Genomic DNA, 27,329 nt, shown 5'->3' on the forward strand with positions numbered 1-27,329 from the left:
AATACAGGAAAAACTTAAATAATGATGTTGGTTCGACAGCAAAACAAATTGCTAAAGATTTCAATAAAACGAAATAAGAAGGACAGAACAATTACAGCTGTATGACTAAAACCATCTATATAAATAAAACAAAGAATAGGTGTGTGTGTATGTTTATATGTTTCCTATACAAATCCACTGTTTTCATCGGATCTGGACCAAATTTGGCAGGGAGATACTTGGGCACGCGAGAAGAAACGTAGGGGGGTTTTCAAATGCCAAAAAAAAAAAAAAAAAAAATGAACCGTTCGAATTTTAATTTTAAAGCCTGAAAATGGCATTAAACTGCTCTTTCTACCCGAAATAATTATCCGATTAGTTCGAATTTGGCGCCTTTCAAAAGCTTACACAAAATACCCATAGAGTTCCCTCACCTCCTTTGAGTTGAAAAAAAAAATTAAATCAGCCGGAAAAATTTAAAAGGCATCTTCTCTATTTTCATGTTGGAAAATTATCGTTTGCGCGATCTCATTTTAAATTAGCGTAAATAAAGTTTCAGAAAGTTGCCACTTTATTTTTTCTCTACTGCGAGGAAATAATTTTTTTTTTTTTAAGATAAAAATTTTCCCTTTTGATTATTATTTTGCGATTTATCTTCTCCCTTTTTTCTTTTGGATTTTAGGTGTCTTGTTGAATTTATTCGGGAATTTTTGCTTTGCTGCTTTCTTTCTTAAAGAATGATTATTTTAACAAGAAATTCACATTTTTTTTTCTTTAATTGAAGTCTGATTGTTGAACATGCGTCACTTGACAGAACTTTTATTTTCGAGGTAAACCGTGCAAAGCCGGGCAATGCAGCTAGTAGTACATAAAATACACTGCCAGCTCAGTCATTCCAATCGAGGACTGCAGTTTCGTGCTTTTTAGCACTCATCAGGCCGGAATAGAAAGTAACTGAGCTGGAGGCAAAAAACCTCTGAAAGGAGCCAAGAGAGCCAAACAAACTGGTAACTTGTTTGGCTCTCTCTCTTGTCAACAAGCTACCAGTTTGTTGTAGCTTGTTGACAAAAGCTAGTTGTCAACTCTTGGACCACCTGTTCTGTCCTAAACCAGTTTCAGACAGTCCAAAACTCAACCCTGATTAGAAGTATTGATGTCTTTCTTCAACAAAATATTTCAAATGGAAATTGCTAAATTTGCAAAATGTACAGGAATGTAAGTATAGTAGGCAGCTGACGATATTGTGCCTTGCCATAAGTAATTTTACTCCTTTTTTAAAAAATTTATAATCTTTATTCTGCCCCCCCCCCACACCTTTTTTAGGAAAGACAGGAGGATGTGTACATTCATGATGTTTACTCAGTTTTCAAAAGTTCAAAGTTTAAAATCGCTTGTTTGTGTTTTAGTTGTTATGAAATGTTTTTATATGTATTATGAAAGCTTTCACATTCACACTTGTTCACATTTTGTACAATGTGAATTAAGTTTCATAACTTAAATATCTTAGTTCTAAGTGTAGAATATATGTTTTGCAAGACTAAGCAATTTAATAAATTTTTGAATAAAAACAATTGTGAGCTCAATAAAACTCCCCCACCCCCCACACCCTACTCAGAAGGAAAAATTGCTTAAAGTTTATTTGTAACTTTCTCTTGAACCTCAGTTTGACAGGAGTTTGACTTTTCACTGAATAAGCATGAATTTTAATCACTTATTTTAAAACACTTGTACATAATTGTATAACATAAAGTCATCGGTTAGAAATATGATCCAAATCCCTTAAGTGTTGTCTCTATAGTTGGGGCAAACCTAACCTGGTAGCCTTGTATCGCCGATTAGGATCTGCACAACCCTCACAGTGCTGCCTGGTTATGTTTGCCCTGACAGTAGTTTAATTTTCTATAGTAATAGCATTATGACCTTTGTATCATCTGGGGCAACAAAATGTTATTGTTAAAAATTTTCTTTGCCTATTGTGTTCTAGTTTTCTATGATTGTTTATACAATGAAAATTTGCACTAAACAACTTTTTGTGTATGTTTTGATTAGAAAGCTGAAGAATCACCTATGGAAATAATCTCTCACTGGCATCCCAACTTAACTTTAAATATTATTGTTGATCATACTGCTTGGGTTCAAGGGAGTGTTCCTCAACCTTTAGACGAATGTAAGAATTTTTAAGTTACTCTTAACCTTTTTCCATGTTCATTGTGCATCTATTTATCTCCCAAATTTCATGTTTTTTTTTTTTTTTGTATTATTACTTTATCTTTACTAATAATAAAGCTGAAAGTCTCTCTGACAGGATCTCTGTGACGCGCATAGCGCCTAGACCGTTCGGCCGATTTTCATGAAATTTGGCACAAAGTTAGTTTGTAGCATGGCGGTGTGCACCTCGAAGCGATTTTTCGAAAATTCGATGTGGTTCTTTTTCTATTCCAATTTTAAGAACCAAATTATAATAAGATGGACAATAAATTACAAAATTATCATAACGTGGAAACGTAACATGGGCACAAGCCAATTGGCGAGATACAAAATTATCATTATGTGGAACTGTAACATGGGTACAAGCCAGATGGCGAGAAAATTCACCATACATTATTTGTAAATATTCAAGCGAACAAAAAGACCTTTTAATTTTTCTATTACGGGCAAAGCCGTGCGGGTACCACTATTAACAGATATAATAATAGATGATGGATTTTCAGAGCTGCCAATCTGTATGATTCTTCTGTTCAATGAATGTACAAATTTTCATGTTGCACACATTTTGTCATAAAATTTTTTCAAAAATAAAAAGTTATGATTTCACCAGCCTTTGATACTATTTTTTATGCTTTTTACAGCTTAAAAGAAATTTAGCCTTTAACACTGCATAAAAATTATGCAAAGTTTATTAAAGTAGAAAAGCAGACCAACTTGCCCCTCCATCTGCTTTAAGGTTATCGACGACAAATCCAAATTTTCTTTTGTAAAGAGAAGCATTTCAATAATAATTTAGTTTAAAATGCAATTAAGTTTTTCTTGAGGATCCTGTTATTCTACAGCTGAGATAGCTTCAACATGTGCTTCCTAAAGTACATCAATATCAGGTTAACTATATTAACACTGTTTTATGTTATGTATTTTCACAAAAGTTTGTTTTTCAACTTATCGTTATTTACATTTTATTCCAGTTGTTGAATTTGATCCATTATCTGGTGATTACTACCCCATTCTTTACGCAAATGATTATTGGAATTTGGTTAGAGACTACACACCTATAAATGATTCTGTCAAGTAAGCTATGCTGATTGAACTTCTATGAGTTATTTCTGCGACTTGTATGACTTATTTTTGCAAATAAATGAAATGTGCTATATTTTATACGTTATGAATGCGACAATCATAAATATTAATATGTATGAGTAAAAACATGCGTGAGAATTCAATCAATTTACTTTGCTCTTGAAAAATAAAAGAGCAATAAAGCACAAATTAGCAGGAATACTGCGTACTCATGTTTCAAGAGTTGCTAGATACCTCTTTTTCAATGCAAAAATTGATGAAAAGATATCAGACGAAAGTCTTTGTCAGATCTATTGTGCTTAGTGCGCAAGACATTTTCTTGATTTTTTTTTTTTTTTGAGCAATCATATTGCTTATTGTTCTCACTTGACTTTTGAATTCCTATGATTTTATTTTCCCCTCGCTTCCCTCTGCAGCACCAGCGTCAACTGGCCTCACGATGCTGCTCCTCTAGCGAAAACCATCTTCAGGTTGTGTCCATGTCCTACACACGCACGCATGCGTACATACATACACACACACATGCATACGCACACACTCATGCCTGCACACAAACACACGTCCACACATACACACTCGTGACTGCGAAAAACATAATTTGAATTCAAGATGTCAAAATTCAAATTTTTTTTTTTTTTTTTTTTTTGTTAACTGAAATTTGATTAACGAAAGAACACTGTTTCAAGAATAATATGTCATAGATATTAAGTTCTTCCCAAATATTTGAAGCACAATTTATTCTACCACAAAATTTTGTTATACTTTTAAAATTGGTAAATTTGCCTTTCTTTTTTTTTTGGGGGGGGGGGGGGTATTGTGCATCATTGGATATCATCCATCTTCCGCATAATCTTATGGAAAATTTTGTATTTTCTCCTTTTTGCTCGCTGGCCACTCCCTTGCTTTTAAAAAACTTTGAAAACTGCTTGAAATAAAGAGTGCTTCAAAGCCTTGAAAAATGTCAAAATATGTCTTCAGTCCTAGAATTTGTGATGTAATTAAAAAAGGGACATTAAAAAAATTTTTTTTTCTTTTGCTGAGGTTCTCCTAATTTATTTGAATAGTAAAAAAAAATCCCTTTTTTTAAAAAAAAAGTTGTAGAAAAATCTGTTTTTTTTTTTTTTTTTTTTTTTTTTTTTGTACTGGCATTAAATTTAGTGCGCTAAAAGAATTAACTTATTTAGGACTTCCACTTAGTTGAATTTTCACAATTGTTAACTTATTACTTTTTTAAAACATTTTCTTTGAAACTTGCCAACCCTGTGTTCTCTCAATGTTGTCTGCTGTGTTTAAAATTTCAATGCTTTCATATCTTGTAAATTTTTCAAAGAAGTTGGAAGATATTTTATCATCTGCTACCTTTAAATCTGCTTTTTATATTTTTACTGTTAATTTTATTAATTTGAATTTGAATAAGCTATTGAAAACAGCAATCAGAGCTGTTGTTAACCAAATCTATAGGTTTTAGTTCTAGGTACTCTTCTCGCATGCTTTGAGCTCTAATACTAAGAGGAGAAAGAACTGGGACGTCCGTTTTTTCGCCAAGTGAATATGGCAAAAGAAGCGCTCTTTTTGCATTTAAACTCAAGATTTATTCAGTAAAGCGTTTTGCTATCATACATTTTTCAAGTCCCAGCAGTAAGAGTATTTAGTTGGAATAGTATACATTAAATTTATATATGAAAAACGACAACTGTTAGGTGAATTTATTTTCAGTAAAAGTAAAGAAAAACATATTTAAGATGTGTAGCAGGTTTCCCTCTTTGAACAAACCTTCTGTACTGTTATGAAAGTTGATATTTTTTTGTCTGTCCCATTGTGATTTATGGTGAACCAATGGTTCTTACTGTACGGAAACAAAATGTCCAAAGTTAGCATTAGTATATAATGACATAAAAAAACAAACCTGCCAATTGTAGCTGTGACTTTAAAATATTAACCACAAGTTACACTGGTAGTAGCCTCTAGTTTATAATGAAATGCTTTGATTGCATACAGTAAGTAACAAATAATAGAGTACTGATGTAAAGTTAAAAGTCAATAAAAAATAATTTGCAGACCTAAAATGTTAAGTCTGGTATGTCCAAGGTTTTTTTTTTTTTTTACATAGCTTGAATTTTAAATAACATATTTCAATGTCTTGTTTACACTTAGGATGCTTCCTTTACATTTGGTCTTCCAGCCATTATCTTTGTTTCGCTGGCAGCTGTACACAGCTCAGGCTATGCGATCTCGTTGGACTTCGTTCTTTGGGCAAGATTTACTGGAAGAAAGTGATGAAGATCAAGATTACATGAAAGAAGCTCTCTTGGAAACTTCGCCAATTCTTTTAGGCCTCACTGGTGTCATTACCATGGTTCACAGTATTTTTGAATTTCTAGCATTTAAAAATGGTAAGTGGTTTTTGTTTTTCATTTCATGTTCAGTAATGAAACCAAGTTCCTTTATGCAGCGATGAGCAATGTGATGTTCTGATTATTTGGATATAAACACAATAAAAGGATGATTAAAATAAAAAACAATGTATATAAAGCACCAACTGTCAAGAAAATGCTGAAAAGAGCTTTCTCAAGGCTACAATGAATCTTTGTTCGCAACATTAGTGCAAAAGTGCCTAAGTACGACAAAAACATTGAGAGTGAACCTCAAAGTAGAAAATCATGGGTTCTGTTAGACCACTAACTATTTTCACAGCTCCATCCTAATTTAATTTACATTTGTTATATAGCCAAAGAGTGGCAACACTATTTTACTCTTTATTTAAATTTTATGTAAATTACCTTTTTATATATATGTTGAAATAAAATAGAGGTCGTCTCTTGACTCCAGAAAATTGGTTCATGTCCATTACTTATTAGACTCAAGATCCACGGAAAAATACTGTGCATAGCTTTTAAAGCTAACAAAATGGTAGCAGAGCGTGGTTTAAACCTAAAATGTTTGAGTTTGGAAATAGCGCAGTGAGAAATAACTTCTATCCATTACTGGGTAACAATGGCGCACGCTGAGGAAAGTGGCGTATTTAAGTTTCAGAAGCTAAACAGAGACAACTATAAAAGTTGGAAGTTCAATGTTAAGATGTTATTAACGAACTATGATGTGTTTAGCGTAGTAGACGGTACGGAGACTCTGGCAGAAGGTGCTGACGAAAAAGAAACGAAATCTTGGAAAAGACGCGATTCTAAAGCAATGTCGACAATTTGCCTGCTTGTGGACGAAGAACTGAAAAATTTGGTCATAGACTCGACTAGTGCAAAAGAAGCATGGGACTCGTTATGCAAAGTGTTCGAACCTACAACTCGAGCTAGAATTGCCGCTTTGCATTCGGAATTCACGAAACTAAATTTAAAAGAAGACGAAAATATATCTGCTTTTATCGGCCGCATTTTTCGAGCTGCAAAAGACTTGGAATCTGCCGGAAGAAAAGTGGAAGATGACGAAATAGCGTATCAGATGCTGTGTAATTTACCTCCGAAGTATGACAATGTTGTAATTCAACTGTATCAACTGAGTGATGATAGTTTTACCTCTGAAAATGTGCGAAAAGCCTTAATATCTGAATTTGATAGACTTCAGCATAGGGAGAATCCAAAAGAAACTTCAACATTCCCGCAAACTGCATTTGTTTTCGACAGACACAGAAAAAATGTGTGTTTCGCTTGCGGAGAAGAAGGGCACTACTCTAGGAACTGTCCGAAAAGGAAAAATAATTCTAACTACAACAACTGGAAGCGTGAACAACGTAAAGGTCAACAAGATATGGTTACGGACTGGGGCGTAGCTAGGGGGGGGGTTGGGGACAACCCCCCCCCCCCCAAAACGTTAGTCTCAAAAAAAAGAGAGAAAAAGAGGGAAGAGAAAGAAAAAAAAGAAGAAAAAGAAAAAAAATCAAAACGACTTTTTCCTGAGTAACAAAGGTCAAAAATTCATTTCGCTCCCCCCCCCCAAATGCCATTGAAAATCTGCACCATGTGTGACCCTCAAGCATAAAGACGCCTTCCTCTGCTGCGACAATTTTTTGATAATTGAGTGAAAGTTGACACTTCGCTTTAGAAATGAGATTGATTTGTTAAATCCACGTATATGCAGCCTTTGTTTGTCATTGATTCTGCAAATTGTTAAATATGTTTAATTTTATGAGCCGCGCAGTGGGAATATTGCATGCAGTCGAATCTGTATATTTCGAATTTCACATTAAAGAAAAAAAATCGAGATAAAGACGTTTTGAAATACGGGGGCTTTAAGAGACTTTTTATAGAAATTTGAAATATGATGGTGAAAATTTGAATTCGATACTAAAGACAACGTGGGCTCTTGATTAAAATTCCTCTTTATTAGTTTTGTTAGGTATTTATTCTATTATTACATTATTTAGTGCTTTATTGAGAGTTTAAGGAATCATTTTGACAGTAAAAGAAACTTTAAGCATATCTTTTTCAAGAAGAAGTCTTTTATTGCTTTTTGGTCCCTGATTTTTTTTATTTTTTTTTTTTTTTTTTGGATTCATTATTTATGCTCTTGAGGTTAGCAATTGCAGCAAATCTAACTTGGTCAGTATTCTACAATTTTCCTTTTTTCATCACTTGAAAAAAATTTATACTTTCTTTTCACTCCTATCATTTCGGTTTTCTAAGGAATCACAATTTTAAGAAAGAGAGCTACCAAAGAACAGTACTAATCCGGATAACAGAGCGAAATGGTTTTTAACTTGAATGATCTTTAAACATGAAATTGAAATGTTCATCTTAACATTTCAAACCTGTGAATTTCACCCCTTTACTCTTCTTCCAAGAAAGTGCGTGAAACGACTGTCCTTCGGTTAATCTTCCTGGAAAGCCTATTCGTGGAACGCATTTCTCCCTTTTTTCCACTGCCTCCTCAGCTCTTGAAGACAATTCCTCTGTTTCTGAGTTGAAGAAAATGTTTTTGTTTGCTGCTTTAAAGATCATTGGGCTTTGAATCCGAAAATGATAGCATAACCGAAATTCGAGATGATAGAGGTTTTTGTTGGTCTGATCTCGTGTGTGTCATAGGTCATAGTCAAAACGACCTTTGCTAACCAGAGTATCCATTGCAATCACATTGATTTTTCATCCAGTATTTACTGCATATTCTTTTGGAAACGTACAGTCTGTTTAAAATAGTACATTCTAAGTGAAAGTTGTTGCATAATGAAGTGAGCAAGACCGATAACAAGCTTTTTTCAACCAAAAAAAAAAAAAATTAAAATGACGAAAGGGATTGCTCTAAAAAGAGAAAGTTAACGTCGTCTGAAGAAAACGAAGTACAGTCTGCAAAGCAACATCAGTCCCATCGGACCCTTCTGAAGGTAATTTTACTTTAATTCAAAAGAAAAACTGCATAGCATTACATGAATAAAATGTTTAAAAACGAGATGAATCTAGATTATTTCTATTAGCTTGGTTCGGATTAAAAAGTAGAAAAAAAAAAAAAAGACTTCTGTTTATAAAACTCGAAAATTGCTGTTGCACTCTCAAATAGATATTTATGTAAATTCTAAAGCAGCTAATAAAATTAAAAATAAAGACTTGAGAGGAGAACAGATGGTATGCATTTGAGCGAATAACTTTCTACCGCCTATATTTCTTCCCTAACTTTTTTTACTCAAGTTTTATTAACTGCTTTAGATTTAGTATAAATGTGAATACATAAAAAGCAACATATAAATATAACGATATGAAAAGCAATTTTATTTTTTGTGGGTTATAATTCAAGAAGTCTTTTTTTATTTTATTTCATACTTTTAGTGCAAACCAAGTTAGTAAAAATAGTTTTTATAGTCTGACCACCGATGAGATTGAAAGTCAAACATCCAATTTACAGGCAGAAATGGAAGTATCTATTAGCTTTCAGGGATGCCAGCTTTTGTAGATGTGTGTTAGCCTCTAAATTAAGCAGTCACACTGAAATGAACGGAACACGCTCATCAGATATTTGATTTCCCCTCGATTTGGAAAGACTGGTTTTGACAAGAGAATGCTAGAAAATTTCACTTTAAATTAAAGGAAAAAGAAAAAAAAGTTGAATTTTCCACAACATTAAAAAAATAAAAAATTCCTTGCTTTTGTTTTGTTTGACACAAGTATCGGAATAGGGTCACCCCTTTCCAAAGTATGTAAGATACACCTCCCTCTCATTTCTTTAATGCTAAAAAAATGTATATATATATATATATATATATATATATATATATGTATGTAAAAGAAGAACCCCCCCCCCCCCCCCGAAAGTCGGGTCTAGCTACGCCCCTGGTTACGGAAAATCGCGGAAAACTAAAGAAAGTCCGAAATTCCAATTTCTGAAAGAAGGACGGAGATGCAAGTTCTTTTCTCGCCGGAGCAATGACAGCAAATACAAAAACTGTTGAATTTGCGGTAGATTCTGCCGCAACAGAACATTTCTGTGCTGATTTAGAACTATTTCAAGACTTTAAAAGTTTTCCTAACTCAAAAGCTGTAATTGCGGAAGGAACAACGAAAATTTGTGGTTCGGGTGACATTTCTTTGGAGATTATACAAAAGTCAGGTAATAAAACTCTTTTACTGAAAAATGTAATGTACACTCCAAATATGTCGCAAAACTTGATTTCTGGTAGATTAATTGACAAAGCTGGTTTTTCATTAAAAATTAAAAACAGTAAAGCTGTAATAAGAAAACCGAACGGTCAATTTTTCGTTGAAGCACCTTTGGTAAACAATTTTTACATTTTAAAAGCAAATTCAAGTGTAAAAACTTCTGAAATTTGTATTACTGAGAAAAACTCAATTATGTTAATGCATAAGAGATATGGGCATCAAAATGCTCAAGCTTTAAAGAGCTTCAGTAATTCTGAAAATGTTTACGGTTTAGAAAACTTAAGTGGTAAGATTGAAATTTGTGACACTTGTCAAATTTCAAAGTCCACTAGAGCTAGTTTTAAAAGTATAAATAAAATTACTACTAATAGTGTTTTGGAACTACTTCATTTAGATTTATTTGGCCCAACCTGCGGTAAAATCTTTAGCAGGTTCGCGTTATTTTTTAAGTATTGTAGATGATTATTCTCGATATGCCAATATTTATTTCCTTAAGCATAAAAATGAAGCGTTTAAATATTTTAAAATATTTCAAGCAGAAGCGGAAAGACAGTTTGACAAAAGGATTAAGCGCATTAGAACTGATAATGGGCTTGAGTTTTGTGCTAAATATTTTGAAGATCATTTAAAGTCGGAAGGTATTAAAATTGAACGTACTAATATTTATTCCGCGGAAATGAACGGGACAGCGGAACGTCTGAACAGGTCAATTATTGAAGGTGTTAGAGCAGTGTTAAGTGAAACTAATTTACCAAAATCATTGTGGGCTGAATTAGCTCATATGCAAAACTATTTGAAAAATAGGTTTCCGCATAAAAGTTTAGGAAATGTAGCACCACTAAACATTTGGGGCAATAAAAAGTTCTCGGTAAGACACTTGAAAACTATAGGAAGTACCGCGTATTACCATATTCCAAAAGAACAACGAAGTAAATTCGAACCAAATGCTGGAATCGGTATATTAGTAGGTTATGCAGTAAAAACATATGGATATAGGATATGGGAACCAGGTACGCGAAATGTATTTGAAACTAAGCATGTAAAATTTGACGAAAGTAAACATAGATATGAAACTGAATCTAAGCGAAAAGAAACTGTTATTACAGCGTCCATTTTAAATTCAGAAAGTGATTTCTCGGATGAGGAAACTCAAATTTCCTTGGATATTCCAGATATAGGTGAAACTAGTGGGATAAAAAGAATAAACTGGGAAAGGAAAGTAAAAACTAGAAATAGAGGTAAATCTGAAGGTCGAAAAGACATTTATTACTATCCTGAGCCTAAAATTAGACTTAGAAGTCTAAAAGAAGTCGAAAATTATTGCAAAAATAATGAAATTCCCTTTAATTCCAAAGATTTTGATTTTTCAAAGAAAGATTTAAATGAAGAAATTCTTAGTAGTGATAATGCTGAACATTCGAGTGATAGCGAGGTTGAAATTCATTGTGCGGAAGTTAAAATTCCTTTAACATTTGAAGAATCTCAAAACTGTTCAGAAAGAAATGAATGACTCAAAGCTATGATTGAAGAGATAAATATGTTAAAATCTCGCGGTGTTTACGAGTTGGTTCCGAGAAAGGAAGCCACAAAAGTTTTGGGTTGTAAATGGGTGTACAATTTAAAAACAGATACTAATAAATCAATTAGGATATATCATTTAAGGTTGGTTGCACTCGGTTTTAGGCAAACAGAAGGAATAAATTTTTTTGGTACTTTTTCGCCAGTAATTAGCTTTACATTAGTTAGATTTTTCTTTACAATTCTGGTCGCCTTAAAAAGTTGGAGACATGCTCATCTGGACATTAAATGTGCGTATCTGTACGGAAATTTAACAGAAACCATATATTTGGAACAACCAAAAGGTTTTGTAACGAGGGGTAAAGAAAATCATGTTATGAAACTTAAAAAGGCGTTGTATGGCCTACATCAATCAGGGCGCGAGTGGTTTCATGAATTAAATAGAGTATTTTCGGAATTACATTTCGAAAAGCTGTCGAGTTGCAATTGTGTTTTTCATTTAAATTGGAAAGTTATAATTTTGTTGTATGTCGATGATTTAGCGGTATTTTCTTTAAATGACGATTTATTGAATCGTGCAATTGATTTAATAAAATCAAAGTTTGATATAAAAAATTTAGGGGCAATTTCAAAATTCTTAGGGGTTGAATTCGAATGTATGGATGATGGTCATTTACTGATTCATCAGAAATCTTACATTGAAAAGTTAGATTCTGTTTTCAATCAGTTTCGAAAGGAAAATGTAAAAGTTCCGTTAAACCCCGGTGTAATTGTACAAAAATGTGCAGAGGGGGACGAAATTCAAAATGTGCCTTATAGATCTTTAGTTGGTAGTCTTTTGTTTTTAGCCACGAGAACTAGGCCTGATATTATGTTTCATGTATCTTTACTATCTAAGTATTGTAATTCTCCTTCCAAAATTCACTGGAAAATGTTGTGTCAAGTTTTAAATTATGTTATAAATACTAAACAGTATTGCTTGGACTTATCTAAAGCTAGTAATTCTAATGTTGAAGCATACGTAGATGCAAGTTGGTCTTCAGATCGAGAGGATCGAAAATCAGTAAGTGGGTTTTTAGTTACGTTAGACGGAGTTCCAATATCTTGGTTATCGTCAAAACAAGCCACAGTTGCTCTTTCCAGCATGGAATCTGAATTTATTGCTATTTCAGATGTAGTAAAAGAAATAATCTGGCTTTCACGAATCTTAAAAGATTGTAGAAATTTGGGAGTTATTATTCAAAAGCCGACAGTTTATTGCGATAGCAAAAGTGCTATTTATTTTTCTAAGAATTTTGTGGAAAATAAAAGAACTAAACATATAGACATTAAATATTTTTTCGTTAAAGAAAATTTAAAAGATGGGAAATTTGAGTTAATTCATGTTAATGGAAAGAACAATTTAGCTGATTGCTTGACAAAATGTTTAACTGTGCAACAGTTAATGGACTTCTGTAAAAGAGTGTTTTGTTTTGGTGTTTAAAAATTATCATTTTCTTGTATGGATCTGTGAAAATGAGGGGGATATGTTAGACCACTAACTATTTTCACAGCTCCATCCTAATTTAATTTACATTTGTTATATAGCCAAAGAGTGGCAACACTATTTTACTCTTTATTTAAATTTTATGTAAATTACCTTTTTATATATATGTTGAAATAAAATAGAGGTCGTCTCTTGACTCAGAAAATTGGTTCATGTCCATTACTTATTAAGACTCAAGATCCACGGAAAAATACTACGCATAGCTTTTAAAGCTAACAGGTTCAGTCTTGAATTTTTTGTTCAGCACTTTTGCACTGATGAAAAGGCTCCTTTGTAGCATTGAAATAGCTGTGTGCAGCATTTCCTTGTCAATCTGTGTTGTTTTTTACACTGCTTCAATAATAATTTGGCACAAAACATTTTTTAGTCTATTTTCATTTAACAGTAAAAGAAAACCTGTAATATTTTTTTAAAGCTTTAAATGACTTTGCAGAGAGTATTATCTTAGTCTATTTATTATAAACTGTGGTATCATTGCAATTACAACATAAAGTATTATTGGTCTTAGTTGTAGTGATTATTATGTAGCTATCTTCCATTTGTACAGTAAATCTTTGCCTAAAGTGATTTGATACATAATTCAATATGGCGCAAAATTTAGTTATTATTGCTGTTGAACTTAACAAAATTCAATAGTATGATATGCATATACTAATCACATATTCCTTTTATCTGTTTCACTGTCATCATTTAACCTGTATACAATGTCATCAGTTATTTGTTTAACCAATATTTTTTCCTTATTTTTTCGTTCAAATCTAAATATTCATCAGCAAATTTTCTGGATATAAGTTTGATTAGGGCTTATTTTCAAAAAAAAAACTGAATCAGCATCTGATTCAGTTTGTAATTAAGAGTGTCTTTGAATTCTACTATAGTAATTGCAAATTTATTTTATTCAAAATAGCTGCACAGTATTTTAAATTAAATTCCATGCTGGAATTTCTTTGCTAAGTAGTTCTAGTCAATTAAAACATCATAAATTGTCTTTTATAATTATTATTCTGTTTTCATATATTTTTCTATTTCTTTTCCTTTCTTTCCTTGTTTTGCAACATTTTGCTGTTTTTAAGCATTAAGGAAATTTAATAAATTATGAAATTCTTTACTCACAGGGTATTTTGATTGGAAACAGTATTTGAAGATAAATAATTATATACTTTTTTTTTAAATGTACTTTTTTATTACAGAGATACAGTTCTGGAACAACAGGAAATCTCTAGAAGGACTTTCTGTGCGATCTGTCTTTTTCAATGTTTTCCAATCAATTGTAGTTCTTCTTTATGTATTAGACAATGATACCAACATGGTGGTTCGCTTTTCTGTGTTCATTGGATTGATAATAGAGATTTGGAAGATACATAAAGTAACCAATGTTGAAATTGACAGAGAGAACAAATTTCTAGGTATTGTGCCAAGAATAAAATTGACAGACAAAGGATCATATGTTCAGTCATCTACAAAGCAGTATGATATGGTAAGGCTTAAAATAGTTTTTCTTGTAGCTTGTTTGTTAATGATTTAAATCAAAATTCGGTATTAGTTTGAAATTCATTTGAAAACCCTTTATCATTTTTATTTTTGAAGCAATATAGATAATACTGTAACCTATCATTCCATCACCCCTCTTTATATTGTTCATTTTTGCATATCATGCTCATTCTTTGACTGCTTAAAACCTTCCTTTGATTTTAAGACCACTGATGTTGTATAATGCTCAATCCAATTGCGCAAATGAGACATTTTTTGCACATTGCATCACACTTCATTCTCGGAGTTATGAACTTCGGCTTTCAATATTCATAGATTCAAATATGAGGAACCATTATGTATCTGAATATGAAGCGTCAACTTTTTAAAAAGTTTTCTTGTATTTAAAAAATAATCATTTGAATTTGTTGCGAGCGTGATTGTACAGTAATGCCTGCAATACATACAAATCATTATTTTTCATGTACAAAATTTGTTTTTAAGAAATTGATACTTCATATTATGAGACATAATGGTTCTTTATATTCGAATCTATCACAATTAAAAGACGAAGTTCGAAATTCTGGTAATAAAGTGCCAATATATGAGTAAAAATGTCAAACCCCGTGCAAATAGATTGAGCAAAAAATAATGCATACTAACTCAGGAAAGTCTTTTTTATTTCATTTTTAGACATTGAACCTAGCAGGGTTTCCTCCCCCCCCCCCCCACTTTAATATTTGTTGTGGTAGCAAAATCGAGGGATTTGTTGTAGTTTAAGCTGTAACTTGAGATCCTTGTTTCACCAAAGCACAAAAGAAGTGTTTTTAAATTAATTTCTAATCTTCAAAAAGTATTTGGAAGGGTTGTTTTTTTTTTTTTTTTAATTCACCCTAATGGTTAAAAAAAGTTTAAAGTGAATGTATGACATACTTCATCATTAAATTAATTGTTATTTTCAGTAATCTAGGTTAAATTTTGTGTTTTAATGCATTTCATTTTTGCTATCCTCCAGCAAATATGTCATGAGCTGCTACTGTGTTATTTAATGTACTTGCAAGTAGCACCATCAAATTAAAATATTTTGCTTAAAATGACTTCCTTACTTTCTTTAACACAATGTTAAAACTCATAATACTATAACCTATGAATAATGATGCAAAATCGCTAGAATTTTAATCTAAAAGCTTTATGCATACAGCTGAATTCTTTTAAAAACCTATAAAAATCTTTAGTTGGAACTTTGTTTTAGTGTTTTATCTCTCCATTTAGCTAATCTTTCCTTAAAATTCTTATCTGCATGGTCGAATTGTTTAATATGTACTTATCAAAAACATTAATATTTCCAGTGTTTTTTTTTTTCCTTCTTAATCCAGTTTTCTTATTACTTTTTCTGTTTTTAGCTTGCGTTCCGTTATTTGTCTTGGGCCTTGTTTCCTCTAATAGGGTGTTATGCTGTCTATTCACTCCTTTATTTGGAACATAAAGGATGGTATTCATGGGTCTTAGGCATGCTATACGGTTTCCTTTTAACTTTTGGTACGTAATTATAATACTCAATTTAATTTCTGTTCTTTATCAATGTGCAAATTGTTTTAAACGTCTTTTAATAAATGAGTCATTCCATGTCAAGTGACCTAGGGGTCCCCACTCGACCATCTCCGATTTGGATGAAATTTTATAGAGGAGTAGAGATGCCTTTGAAACTAATCAATGCATATTTTCAGCTTCCTAGATCCAAATCCTGAGGATCTAGGATCTCCAAAAAATGTGATCCAAGATGGCAAATCAGCTTTTTGTGCCGAATTGCCAAGTTTACACCAATTTTACAGGAAATTTTATTACACTGGAAGCCTGAAATTTTAGGCGCTTAAAGTATGGCTGACCGTTAGTATATTCAAGTATTTTTGTGAATTTGAGCTCGTTAGATTTTGTGTAGCATGCGCGTGAACTTGTGAAAAAGCGCGATGGGAGATTGTTCTCCTAGATTTTAGGTTATCATAAAATCTGAACAAAAATAATTCAAAAGCTCGTACTGCGTGATTCCATTGTAAAAATGCTTGTTTTTAATGGGTTACAGTTACAGAGCTTAAATATATATTTTCTGGAAGATATTGTGGTTCAAAGTGGCTATCAAAACCATTCATGTGAAAATTAACCTATTTTCAAAGCGCTATAGCTCAAGTTTGTCACCTCGCATCTTCTTTTCGTTTATACCATTAGAAAGAACACACTTCTTCCTTTTAAAATAAGTTTTTTCTTTGATGGTGTTCTTTCGAATAAGGATAAAAAACGAGCTTGAAATTATGTCAGTCGTAACGAATTGCCATGTTCAATCTCAGATTACGGGACATTTTATAGCACTGGAAGCCTGAAATTTTAGGATCTTAAAGTACTTTTGGTTGTCAACACGTTCTAGTATTTTTGTGAATTTGAGTTCATTAACTTTTGTGTAGCACGTATGCAAAGTCTTGACAAAACGCAGCAGAGAAACTTTTTCCTGGATTTTAAAATGTCATAAATTCTGAACGAAAATTATTCAAATGCTCGAACTTTGTAATTCTATTGTCGATATGCATGTTTTTAATGGGTTATAGTTGCAGAGCGTAAATATTGATTTTCTAAGAGATATTGGCATCCAAAGTGGCTGTCAAAATAATTCACATGAAGAATAGCCTGTTTTTAATGCACTGTAGCTCAAGTTTGTCACCTTGCATCTTCCTTTCGTTGGTACCATGAGAAAGAACATATTTTATCCTATAAAAATAGGTTTTCTTTTAGATGGTGTTCTTTCAGATAAACGGGAAAAAATGAGCCTGATATACTATTTGTCGTTAGCGAGAAAATCTCGTTCTTAAATAAATAAAGAATGGTGAATGCCGTGACAACCAACTTATAGGGATTTTGCAACTGTTATAAGTCAGAAATAGTTTTTTATTAATCATTTAAAAAGATACTTTGCAAATGAAATATGATGAAAAAAAGAAAATTACCTTGTTCTTTTTAGTGTATCAGTCCTCTTCCTGAACAAAGTACTTTTCTGATTCTAACATATTTCAATTACAAAAGAACTTTTTAAATGATTAATAAAAAACTATTTCTGACTTATAACAGTTGCAAAAACTTATTTCGAAAGGAAAAAGTGTGTTCTTTCTAATGGTATAAACGAAAAGAAGATGCGAGGTGACAAACTTGAGCTATAGCGCTGTGAAAAAAGGCTATTTTTCACTTGAATGAGAGCCAATTTGAATCACAATATCTTCCAGGAAATACATATTTAAGCTCTGTAACTGTAACCCATTAAAAACAAGCATTTTTATAATGGAATCACGCAGTACGAGCTTTTGAATTATTTTTGTTTAGATTTTATGACAACCTAAAATCCAGGAAATGTTTTTCCTATCGCGCTTTTTCACAAGTTCACGCGCATGCTACACAAAATCTAAAGAGCTCAAATTCACAAAAATACTTGAATTTACTAACGGTTAACTATACTTTAAGCGCCGAAAATTTCAAGCTTCCAGTGTAATAAAATTTCCTGTAAAATTGGTGTGAACTTGGCACTTTGGCACAAAAAGTTGATCCGCCATCTTGGATCACATTTTTCGGAGATTCTAGATCCTCAGGATTTGGATCTAGGAAGCTGAAAATTTGTATAGATTAGTTTCAAAGACATCTCTACTCCTCTATAAAATTTCATCCAAATCGGAGATGGTCGAGTGGGGACGATTTGAAAAATTAGGTCAGTTGACGTGGAATGACTCAAATGTATAATGATAAGTTGCTATAAAATATGTTTCGTGATTTAAATTACTGATACTACGTCATAAATACAAAACGTCTGTATGAATCATTTAATGTTTCATATGTAACATACTTGGTTATAGTAAAATATTTTAGAAACAACTTCAGTTATAAACATTGGGTTTTTTAATTTTCTTTCTTATTAAATTTGATAAAAAAATAGACAGTGTAGTAGTTAGTACAAAATTAGACAAAACAGCTGTAAAATAATGGTGAGGGTTTTGAATTTAAGGTTATCAAACTTCCACGTTTTGTTGTGCCTCTAAACGTATCAAGTTATTCTAATAAGAATATAACTACAATTACTTGATTTTGTTCTTTATTTTTTCATGACAACCTAGTAACACCTGTGCCATATAAACCTACTATTAATAAATCAATGTATGAATGTTTATTTTTTAATGCATAAATAGAACGTGTAAATATCTTTTTGCTAACCTTACAATTGAAATTTTCCAATATGGTAGGCACACATTTCTACATATGTGTGCAATGAAATAGTCTGTTACATCTAAATATCATATGAACATGATTTGTATAGTGCTTAATGTATTGTAGTATTATTGTATTATTTGCCTTTGCATTTTTCCCCCCATTTGAAACAAAAAAAAATCTGGTATACCCCAGAAAGTATAGGATTTGCATTGTGCCTCTTAGAAATGACCTTTCTGAACAGCTCCAGAACTACATTTACCAGTATGAGTTCTAACCTTTTCAGTATAGAAATTTCAACCTTATCATAACCTCCTTTTTAATGATGAGTCAGTGAAAACAGTCTTCCTTTTTTTTTTTTTTTTTTGATGGACACAAAAATAACTATGGTGCTATGTTCCTTAAACTTTTTGATCAAAGTTAATATTCAAAGCTGGAGCTAAAATTAAATTTTTTTTCAGTTTCAGTCACTGGAGGAGATGGTCAAGGGAGATTTCCTTCTGAGTTTTATGCAGTTCTGCACTGACATTTTCAAAGAGTAAATCTGAAAATTTCTGGCAGGAATTCCCCTAAATTTGGCACCTGGCAACATTTAAATCAGGAAAACGGTTTTGTATGGACAGAAACTAGAAGGGTTTTAACAATCAAGTCTGAATAAAAAGTATTCAAAGTGTCTCATTATGAGAAATGCTATTTAGACACACGGCAGTGTATCAGCCAAGTTCGAAAATCAGGCGACACATCTGCCAGTATATCTTACACGAATTATTTCAAGCTACTATTGACCCCCTCATATCTCAAAAACTATTAAATCGACATGCTTAAAATTTTGTATGTCTAATAGAGCTGCATAGAAGACCTATAATCCTAAATTTCATGAATGTACTTCTTATAGTTATGGAACTATTAAGATCTGAAAAGTCATTTTTAATACTGACTCACTGACTGACTCACTCATCAAAATGTTTACTAACTTCCAAGTGCCTCAAATACTTGAAATGTGGCATAAAGATAGATTTTCATGCATATATAAAGAGGAAAATCTAAAAAGTCAAAACCACTACATTAAAGTAGCAAAAAACTACTAGTTTTAAAATTAACAATTTAATTTCTAACCAAAATGAGGCTTTTAACAGTACTGTAAGTTCCGATAAAATGAAAAATGATCATCAAATAATTGAAATTGCAAATCTATAGCTAAGCGTTTAAAATAAAAAATAACCAGCTTTAAATTTTATAAAATTTTAGATCTCAATTAAATTCAAAATTTTACAGGAGGAGCAAAAATGGCAGCAATAATTTCAACAATTGAGAAATATTTTCGCCAATTCTGCATAATTTACGATCTACATTATGATAATCCCCCCGAACAATATTTATCTGTACAACGAATGTATAGATTTTGAGATGAGTCTTAGCTATTTTCCTAAATTTTGGCAAATCTCAGGACGCCAAAGACCAAGAGCTAATGTACTTTGGCCTTGCTAATAAATGGGAAAAACAGACGATTATTGCCCAAAATTGGAGATAGCGCCAAGTCCCCAGTTATCGAAATATCTTCAAAACTTCTAATAAAAAGAAACCGCAAACCAGTGCACCCTAAAATCAAGGAGAAAAAGGAAATCATATATTTGCATATGCTTTTGCATTTATGGTTTTATTATGAAATTTAAGGTCTAAAATAGAACATAACCTTTGATTTAGCTTTTCAAAAAGTAATGATATTGAAGCAAAACATAAATGTGAAAAAGAAACCAAGTTCAATAGAAATGAGGTTCGGGGTAGACAGTGTCACTGACAAAAAAAATTTCAGATCCAAACGGTTACCAAGTTCCACAGCAGTTCCTCATAGATGTTGGATTTTCCCCATGTTCTACAATTCATTTAGAAAACAATTTTTTACTTTCTTTGATATTAGATTTAAAACTTGGCTAGCTTGAAAAAAAAAAATAGTAAGGACTAAAACTTGCCGCAAGTTTAAAATTCATTATCAAAGAAAGTAAAAAATTGCTTTCTAAATGTTTTGAAGAACATCGGAAAATTCAGCATCTATGAGGAACTTCTGTGGAACTTGGTAACTGTTTAGATCCAAATTTTTTTTTTGTTGGTGACACCGTCTACCCCGAACCTCATTTCAATTGAACTTGGCTTCTTTTTCACATTTATGTTTTGCTTCGATTACATTTACTGATATTGACTGATATGGCGTAAAGGAGGCGTCAACAAGTGATTTGAAGTAGAATATGGATACTTTTTTTTAAAAATTTCATCGAGGTTCAGGGGGGGGAAATTGCATGACTTATAATTTTTTTCATTTTTATTTTCATTCAAAAATTAAAATTAAATATTTGTATTCAAAAATCAACGGTAGAAAATTGCACTTATTGGCTTGAGATTTTGCAAGTAAGGTTCATGCAAGAGGAGCAGTTTGTTTATGTATGGAGTGGTGTTGAAGGTGGATGCCATATATTTTGAGTAATATTTTTTCATTAAAATTTTCGAAACGTATGTGGAGTCCACATACGTTTCGAAAACCTGGTGGACCTTACGTAAAAGCAAAGTAAATGGCTCAAATCAGTGAATTAATAAATTTAAAAAGATGATGGGGATAGAACAATACCTGAAGGTATTGTTATCTGCAGAAAAATATTTTAGAGTAATTTATTTGTTCAGTTATACTATTAAAATAATTTAGGGGGTTCAATTTTTTACCAATTGCGACATGGATCCGAATTGCAGTCCGCCAGTTGCTGATTTCTGGTTTGAAGGATTCTTGTGTTAGTATCAATTTAAAATATAATGTTTTGTGTTGTCTTGTGGTTAGGATTTCTGTAGTTCACTTAAATGACCCGGGATCAATTAGCAGCTTGGGAAGAAATGACCGCTTCGCACCTGAAGGTATTGTTATCTACAGAGAAATATTTAAAAGTAATTATTTATTTGTGTCTGTTATAGTTTAGATGGTCCAATTTCTGACCAATTGCTGTCCAGATCCAAATTGCGGTCCACCAGTTGCTGATTGCCTGTCTGAAGGATACTTATGTTAGAATCATTTCAAACAGGCATGAAAGTTTCCCGCGTTTTCGCGGAATTCCGCTTTTTTGAAAGCTCTCCGCGCTGTTTCTGAGATCGATGCAAATTGTGAGCATTATGTGTAGTGAAATTTAGGCTTACTACACCGCTAGTAGAAGTGAACTTGCAAATAAAAATGTCCATAGCCTGAAGTTGGAAAGAAAAACACGTGAAGCATTTTTCCTCATGGAAAATCTGTATTTATTATCCACAAAGGATTACTTAAGTTGACGAACAACATCTTCATTGATATAAAAAAAACATTTAGACGAATAGACAAAGATTAGCCGCTAAAATACAACGATACATTCAGCTTTTACGAACATGCTGATTCCTAGGAATATATGGCATTTACGTAACATACAAAAATAAGCCTAAAGGCGTTTTAAGACTTTAAAATAGACATCACGTTGTATTACGCCCTGCCAGGAGTAAAGGGCACTGGCAGACATCACGAAATCACGTACAACACATTTTGCGGCTATGTGAGGTGAGAGAGAGAGAGAGAGAGCGAAAAAAAATCGCTCGAAGTATTTAAAGGTCTTCACATGGCTTTCAAATTAAGAATATGCAAAATACAAGATGTGTTGCCAATGCAAGAAAGTTAAAGATATGTTGCCAATCAAAAAGTAACTCAATCTACAAAAAAATTCTCGCGGTTATAAGATACAATGAACTGGTGACTCGGTTCACCCAAAAGTTCATTCACTTGACTGAGTCATTGCAACCGATCGCACACATGACGTCACAACGTGATGCAATGTTTACATCGAAAAAGGATTGATACTGCATGATGCAAAAACGTTTTTTTTTTCAAATTAAGTGATTCTTTCACGTTTTGTGAAAGTTTAAATTAAAAATCTAACACAAATCCGTCGAGAACTCGTGAGTGGAAATAGGGGGGGGGGGGGTCTGCGACTTAAGACGATCTCTAACTTCCGTGTATCGCGGATGCCACCGCTGTAAATCTCGTAGCGATAAGTGCAGCTCACGTACAGAGCAAAGGCGGGGTTACTTTCGTGCGGTCCAATGACGATCTTCTCCCGTTGCGCATTTTCAAAAGGGGAAGAAGGCTTGCATTCGTTTATAGACCGGTGGCTACCAGTCGGTTGAATAACGTCGCTGTATTGCTCTAGCATGCGCTGACGTCATTAGCTGTCTTGTGATCAACCGACCGGTAGCTACCGGCCGAGGTCGGCAAAGTCTCGAAGGCGATAGCCGTCTAGCAAGAGCGTCCATTCAAATAAATAACTGTAACTTGTACTTTCAGTGCGATGTTGTGATTGCTTAGCTTGTGTTGGTGCACATGCACGTGGGAGGGATTAATTATTCGTTTTTGTTCATAAAGTGAAGCTGTAACGAGCATGTGCCTTTATCCATCATCATGAATATCTTAACAGTTAATGAAGAGCATAAAGCGCGTGAAATAGATGGTGGTGAGAAGAATAAATTTAAATTTTCTTGGTTAGAAAATAAATTTAAAAAAAAAGTAAAAGATGAAGAATATGAGGTTACTCTGAAGGACTGCATACAAAAGATCGATGTTAGCGGCAAAGCGAAATGCGAACTGTGCAGAGAACAATAAATTGTCCCTAATTTTATGAATTTTCACAAGTATCATTTATCTCTTCCATCATTATTTATGGGTTGTTTTTCATATTCAAGAATTTTTGTCTTCATTAAGTGTTTTTATTCTAAAGATTTTCTTTCTACAACATAAGGGAAAAATTCATATGGAAACTTAGTGTGTTTTATGACTATAATACATTCAAGATGTTTAGCAAATTTTTCTTTACATAAATTTTGAAATAATCATTAATAAATGGTTCTCAAACCCAAAGACTTTGTTCTAATTGAGGAATATTTCTGGAAATAAAAGTAAGCATTTTTTTTTTTTTTTTGTCTTATTGGATTTATATTTACACAGGTAATTTTGTAAATGCATTTATTGATGTCTGTATGCTCATTTTTTATAGTATGTGTGTTCGGTGTGATATTTTTAGTGTTCGCAAAAAGTTCAGCTTTTTTTTTGTCAGCTGGCACTTTCATGCCTGTTTCAAAATATGAAGTCTGGTGTAGTCTAGTGGTTAAGACCTCTGTAGTTTACCTAAAAGACCTGAGATTAATTCTCAGCATGGGAAGAAATGACCACTTCTCCAGTACTATGCAGCAGTGCATGATAAACTTGCAATTGCTTCATGCTAAAATGTAGGGTGTTGCAAAAGTTATTAGTTTTAAGCTAATTATTTATATGATGTTAGAAATGAATTCATACATGTATTTTTGTAATTAATTGTTTCTCGTGTTTTAGGTTTCATCATGATGACTCCTCAGTTGTTTATAAATTATAAATTGAAATCTGTAGCCCATTTACCTTGGAGAATGTTGTCCTATAAGTTCCTTAATACCTTTATTGATGATATCTTCGCATTTGTGATTAAAATGCCAACAATGTACAGATTAGGCTGTTTTCGAGATGGTATGTTCTCTTTTCTCCTTTCTTTCTCATTCATTTTTTGTTATGATAGGCATATTGTGGAACAGATAAAGTATGCATAGCTAAAGGTTTATAGTTCAATGAATTTTTTATGTGCTTGTTCTAAGGTTACTCTTGCCTTAATATTGACTAATGAGTTCCAACTCTCTTTCAAGTTGAAATTGTACCATCATTGCAGCTATATAAGTCATAACGTTTTATAGAAATATTTCCTGAACAAGAATCAGATATTATAGTTTAACTGGGGGGGGGGGGTGTTGCAGCGACCCTTCCCCTTCCCCCTAAGAGCGAACCTACAGTTCTGGATGTGAAAACTTTCGGAAACTGCTTGAGGGTTGGCACCAAATCATCAGCCTGGAATAATGTACCTTATAGGGCAAAAATGTTCCTTATTAATTTCATAAGCATGAGTCAAGAAGTAGCACAGTAAAACCCTGTGTTATATTGCGCTTTTCAGGGGACAAAGAAAAAGTGATATAACCGAAGTCCTTAAAAAAGTTATCCATCCAACATACAAGTAAATTAGCATTTGTTCTTTTGGACATGATTTTCAAATGGTTTCGATGTATATATCGTCACAAATATATTATCACACGTATTAAAATTTAAACAAGATTGAATTTTAAGTAAATTTTTAGAGTCGGAAAGGTACAAACATCAAATGGCGAATGAAGATGTTCTTTCTTATAGCTACCGTGAGATAAGAGTGAACATTCCAATACCCTCGTATTTCCAAAATACTTACTAATCCCTTCGATTTGCTGTAGAACTGATGTGAAAACTAAAAGTAACTGTATTGTTTCCCGAAAACTCTTTCGCCCCTCACCCCTCCCTGTCATTCTTCCTTTATTGGATGCAAATTCTGATTTGTGCAAAACAAAATATGAATATTTTCGGTACCGAAAGGCAGCCAAAGCAGGGAGTGTATTCTCTTCTACTTCGACCTGCCTATATTACTCTCACTCATTGTAAAGGCCTTAGCATCAACACAAAAGAAATGTAAAGTAGTTTCCAAACTATATCTTAAACTAAAATATTCTGCGGATATGTACATTTAGATAACAGGAACTCTGCCGCTGCTTTTCCAGCGAATTCAGACTAGAAGCATTTTCATTGATTTGTTCATTGACAAAATAAAGAAGAAAGAGACCTTTTCTGAGTAATACCATATGTTTTCATGAAAGGTTTCAAGCTTAAAGCAAGGTATTTTTCACATTTTTAATGTTTCAGGAGACAGAGGAAAAGGGTGATGTATCTGAATAACAAGGGATATTGTATTTCAAATATTTACATTTAAAATTTTGTTATGAATTGAAGATACTGCAATCCTGCATTTTATTCATTAATTTTTTGAACATTATGTGGATGTATAAAAGCATTGACAGTTTGTGACCCCCATGACCCTCCACCTGTATTTGCTCCTGGTTAAACTGCCCATACGAACTTTAGTTCCAATTCCATACTCCAACAAAATGCTCATAAATGACATTTACATGAAAAAAATTAAAAAGATACAAAAAAAAAAATCATTTGTAAAAGAAAAAAGTATTCATTTGGATCAGAAATCAAGCTAAAAGCAATTATGACTCTCTCTTATAAATTTAGAGACTTAGAACAAATTTCATAGGGGGCAAAAAAAAATTCTTCCTTTGATATAAATATAAAAATTGGAAGAATTTAAATGTAAAATCAAAGACGTTGAAATTCCCACATAAGTAGTGGTTAAATTTGTGTTTATTGGTGAATGTAATAAAACGGGGGGGGGGGGGAGAAAAACTGTAATGATGGAATTTGATCCAGGAAAGCCTTGAAAATTTAGCTAAAAACACATAAAACTCTTCTACTAACTAGCTTGGAACCTTGGAACAAATATCCTCTTGTACTGAGAAATCAGAGCTTTTATTTGAAATACAGTCAAACCTCATTAACGCAACACCAGGATTTCACGACACTTCAGATGTCACTTCATTTTTTCGAAGTCCCAAACTTATGCCATATTATTTTAACATTAAGTGGCTCCGGATTTTACGACAGTTTTTTGGTGCAACTCCTGTTATGACGACACTTCAAGCTGCGGAGACTGGATCAAATATTTCTTCGCAACTGAAAAATTTTCAGTAAAATAATGAAAACACTTGGAAATGTTTGTTGTAAGAACTTCGGACTCTGACAAGAGATTTGACCAGGCATTTCACCTCAAGAATGACGGTGGGCCAGTATATAAGTTCTGAAAGGTACAGGTTTCAGATTTTGACAAGATGAGGGACAACAGAAAGGAATTCAAAACAGGTGGATTGTGATACTGGACGAGGGAAACAGCAGAAGAAGAGAAAGACCATAGCTACCTGAAGCTGTAGGTGGTCACTACAAGCTTCTCTCATGAGAGAAAAAGAGATAAGAGCTCCTCATTAGATTTTAAAGGGACACACGACTCTAAAGTGGATAAAAGAATTACAAAGGTTTTTTTTTCACCTTTGAAAAGTGGGGCTTAGCCGTCAAAATCTAATTAAATTGCGGACAAAAGTGAAGAGTCTTGAATTGGTTCCTTTCTTGCAAATAATTTTGTGGAAAGGAGGAGTGTTAAAAATGTTATTTGAAAATTTAGCGAACATTTATTGGAAAGCATTTCAGTATTGTGGAGGGGAAAAAAAGAAGAATGCAGCTTTCTTTTTATAATAATTTTTCTTATGTCTACCAATAGTTCAAATTTGCATTAGTTTAATCTAATAAAAAACATATAAACACTATAAATTTCTTCATTAATTCAAATTTTGTTGCTAACTAATGTTTAATTATGAATTTTTAAACTATTCTGGTTATGATGTCGCTTCGGCTATGATGACACTTTGTTGACAGTCCGAAAGATGTCGTGATAACAAGGTTCAACTGTATTAAAATATGCAAAAATGCCTTATGAACAAATATAGGTGAAAAGTGTTCTAAAAATTAGAATACAGTAAAAAGAAAAAAACTTAAGTGGTACACCAATGGCTCCTTACTAATTTTGTGCCAAATTTCATGAAAATTGCCCAAATGACTTTTGGCCCTAAGCAAGTCACAGAACTACATGCATATATACGAGGGTTGTCTGAAAGGTTTCCAACCTAACAAAGAAAAATGATAT

General features: G+C 32.7%; 1 protein-coding gene across 1 annotated transcript in view; it reads left to right on the forward strand.

Moving 5' to 3' along the window:
- Positions 1 to 27,329, forward strand: part of LOC129221388 (putative lipid scramblase CLPTM1) — a 51,532-nt gene that overhangs the window by 16,784 nt on the left and 7,419 nt on the right. Inside the window, exons 6-11 of the mRNA XM_054855860.1 lie at positions 2,029 to 2,146; positions 3,159 to 3,261; positions 5,425 to 5,663; positions 14,121 to 14,407; positions 15,804 to 15,939; positions 24,020 to 24,187. Coding sequence (XP_054711835.1) covers positions 2,029 to 2,146; positions 3,159 to 3,261; positions 5,425 to 5,663; positions 14,121 to 14,407; positions 15,804 to 15,939; positions 24,020 to 24,187 — 1,051 coding nt within the window. The remainder of the gene's footprint in view (positions 1 to 2,028; positions 2,147 to 3,158; positions 3,262 to 5,424; positions 5,664 to 14,120; positions 14,408 to 15,803; positions 15,940 to 24,019; positions 24,188 to 27,329) is intronic.

This window comes from Uloborus diversus, chromosome 4 (assembly GCF_026930045.1).
Source record: "Uloborus diversus isolate 005 chromosome 4, Udiv.v.3.1, whole genome shotgun sequence".
In the NCBI taxonomy this organism is placed as follows: Eukaryota; Metazoa; Arthropoda; class Arachnida; order Araneae; family Uloboridae; genus Uloborus; species Uloborus diversus.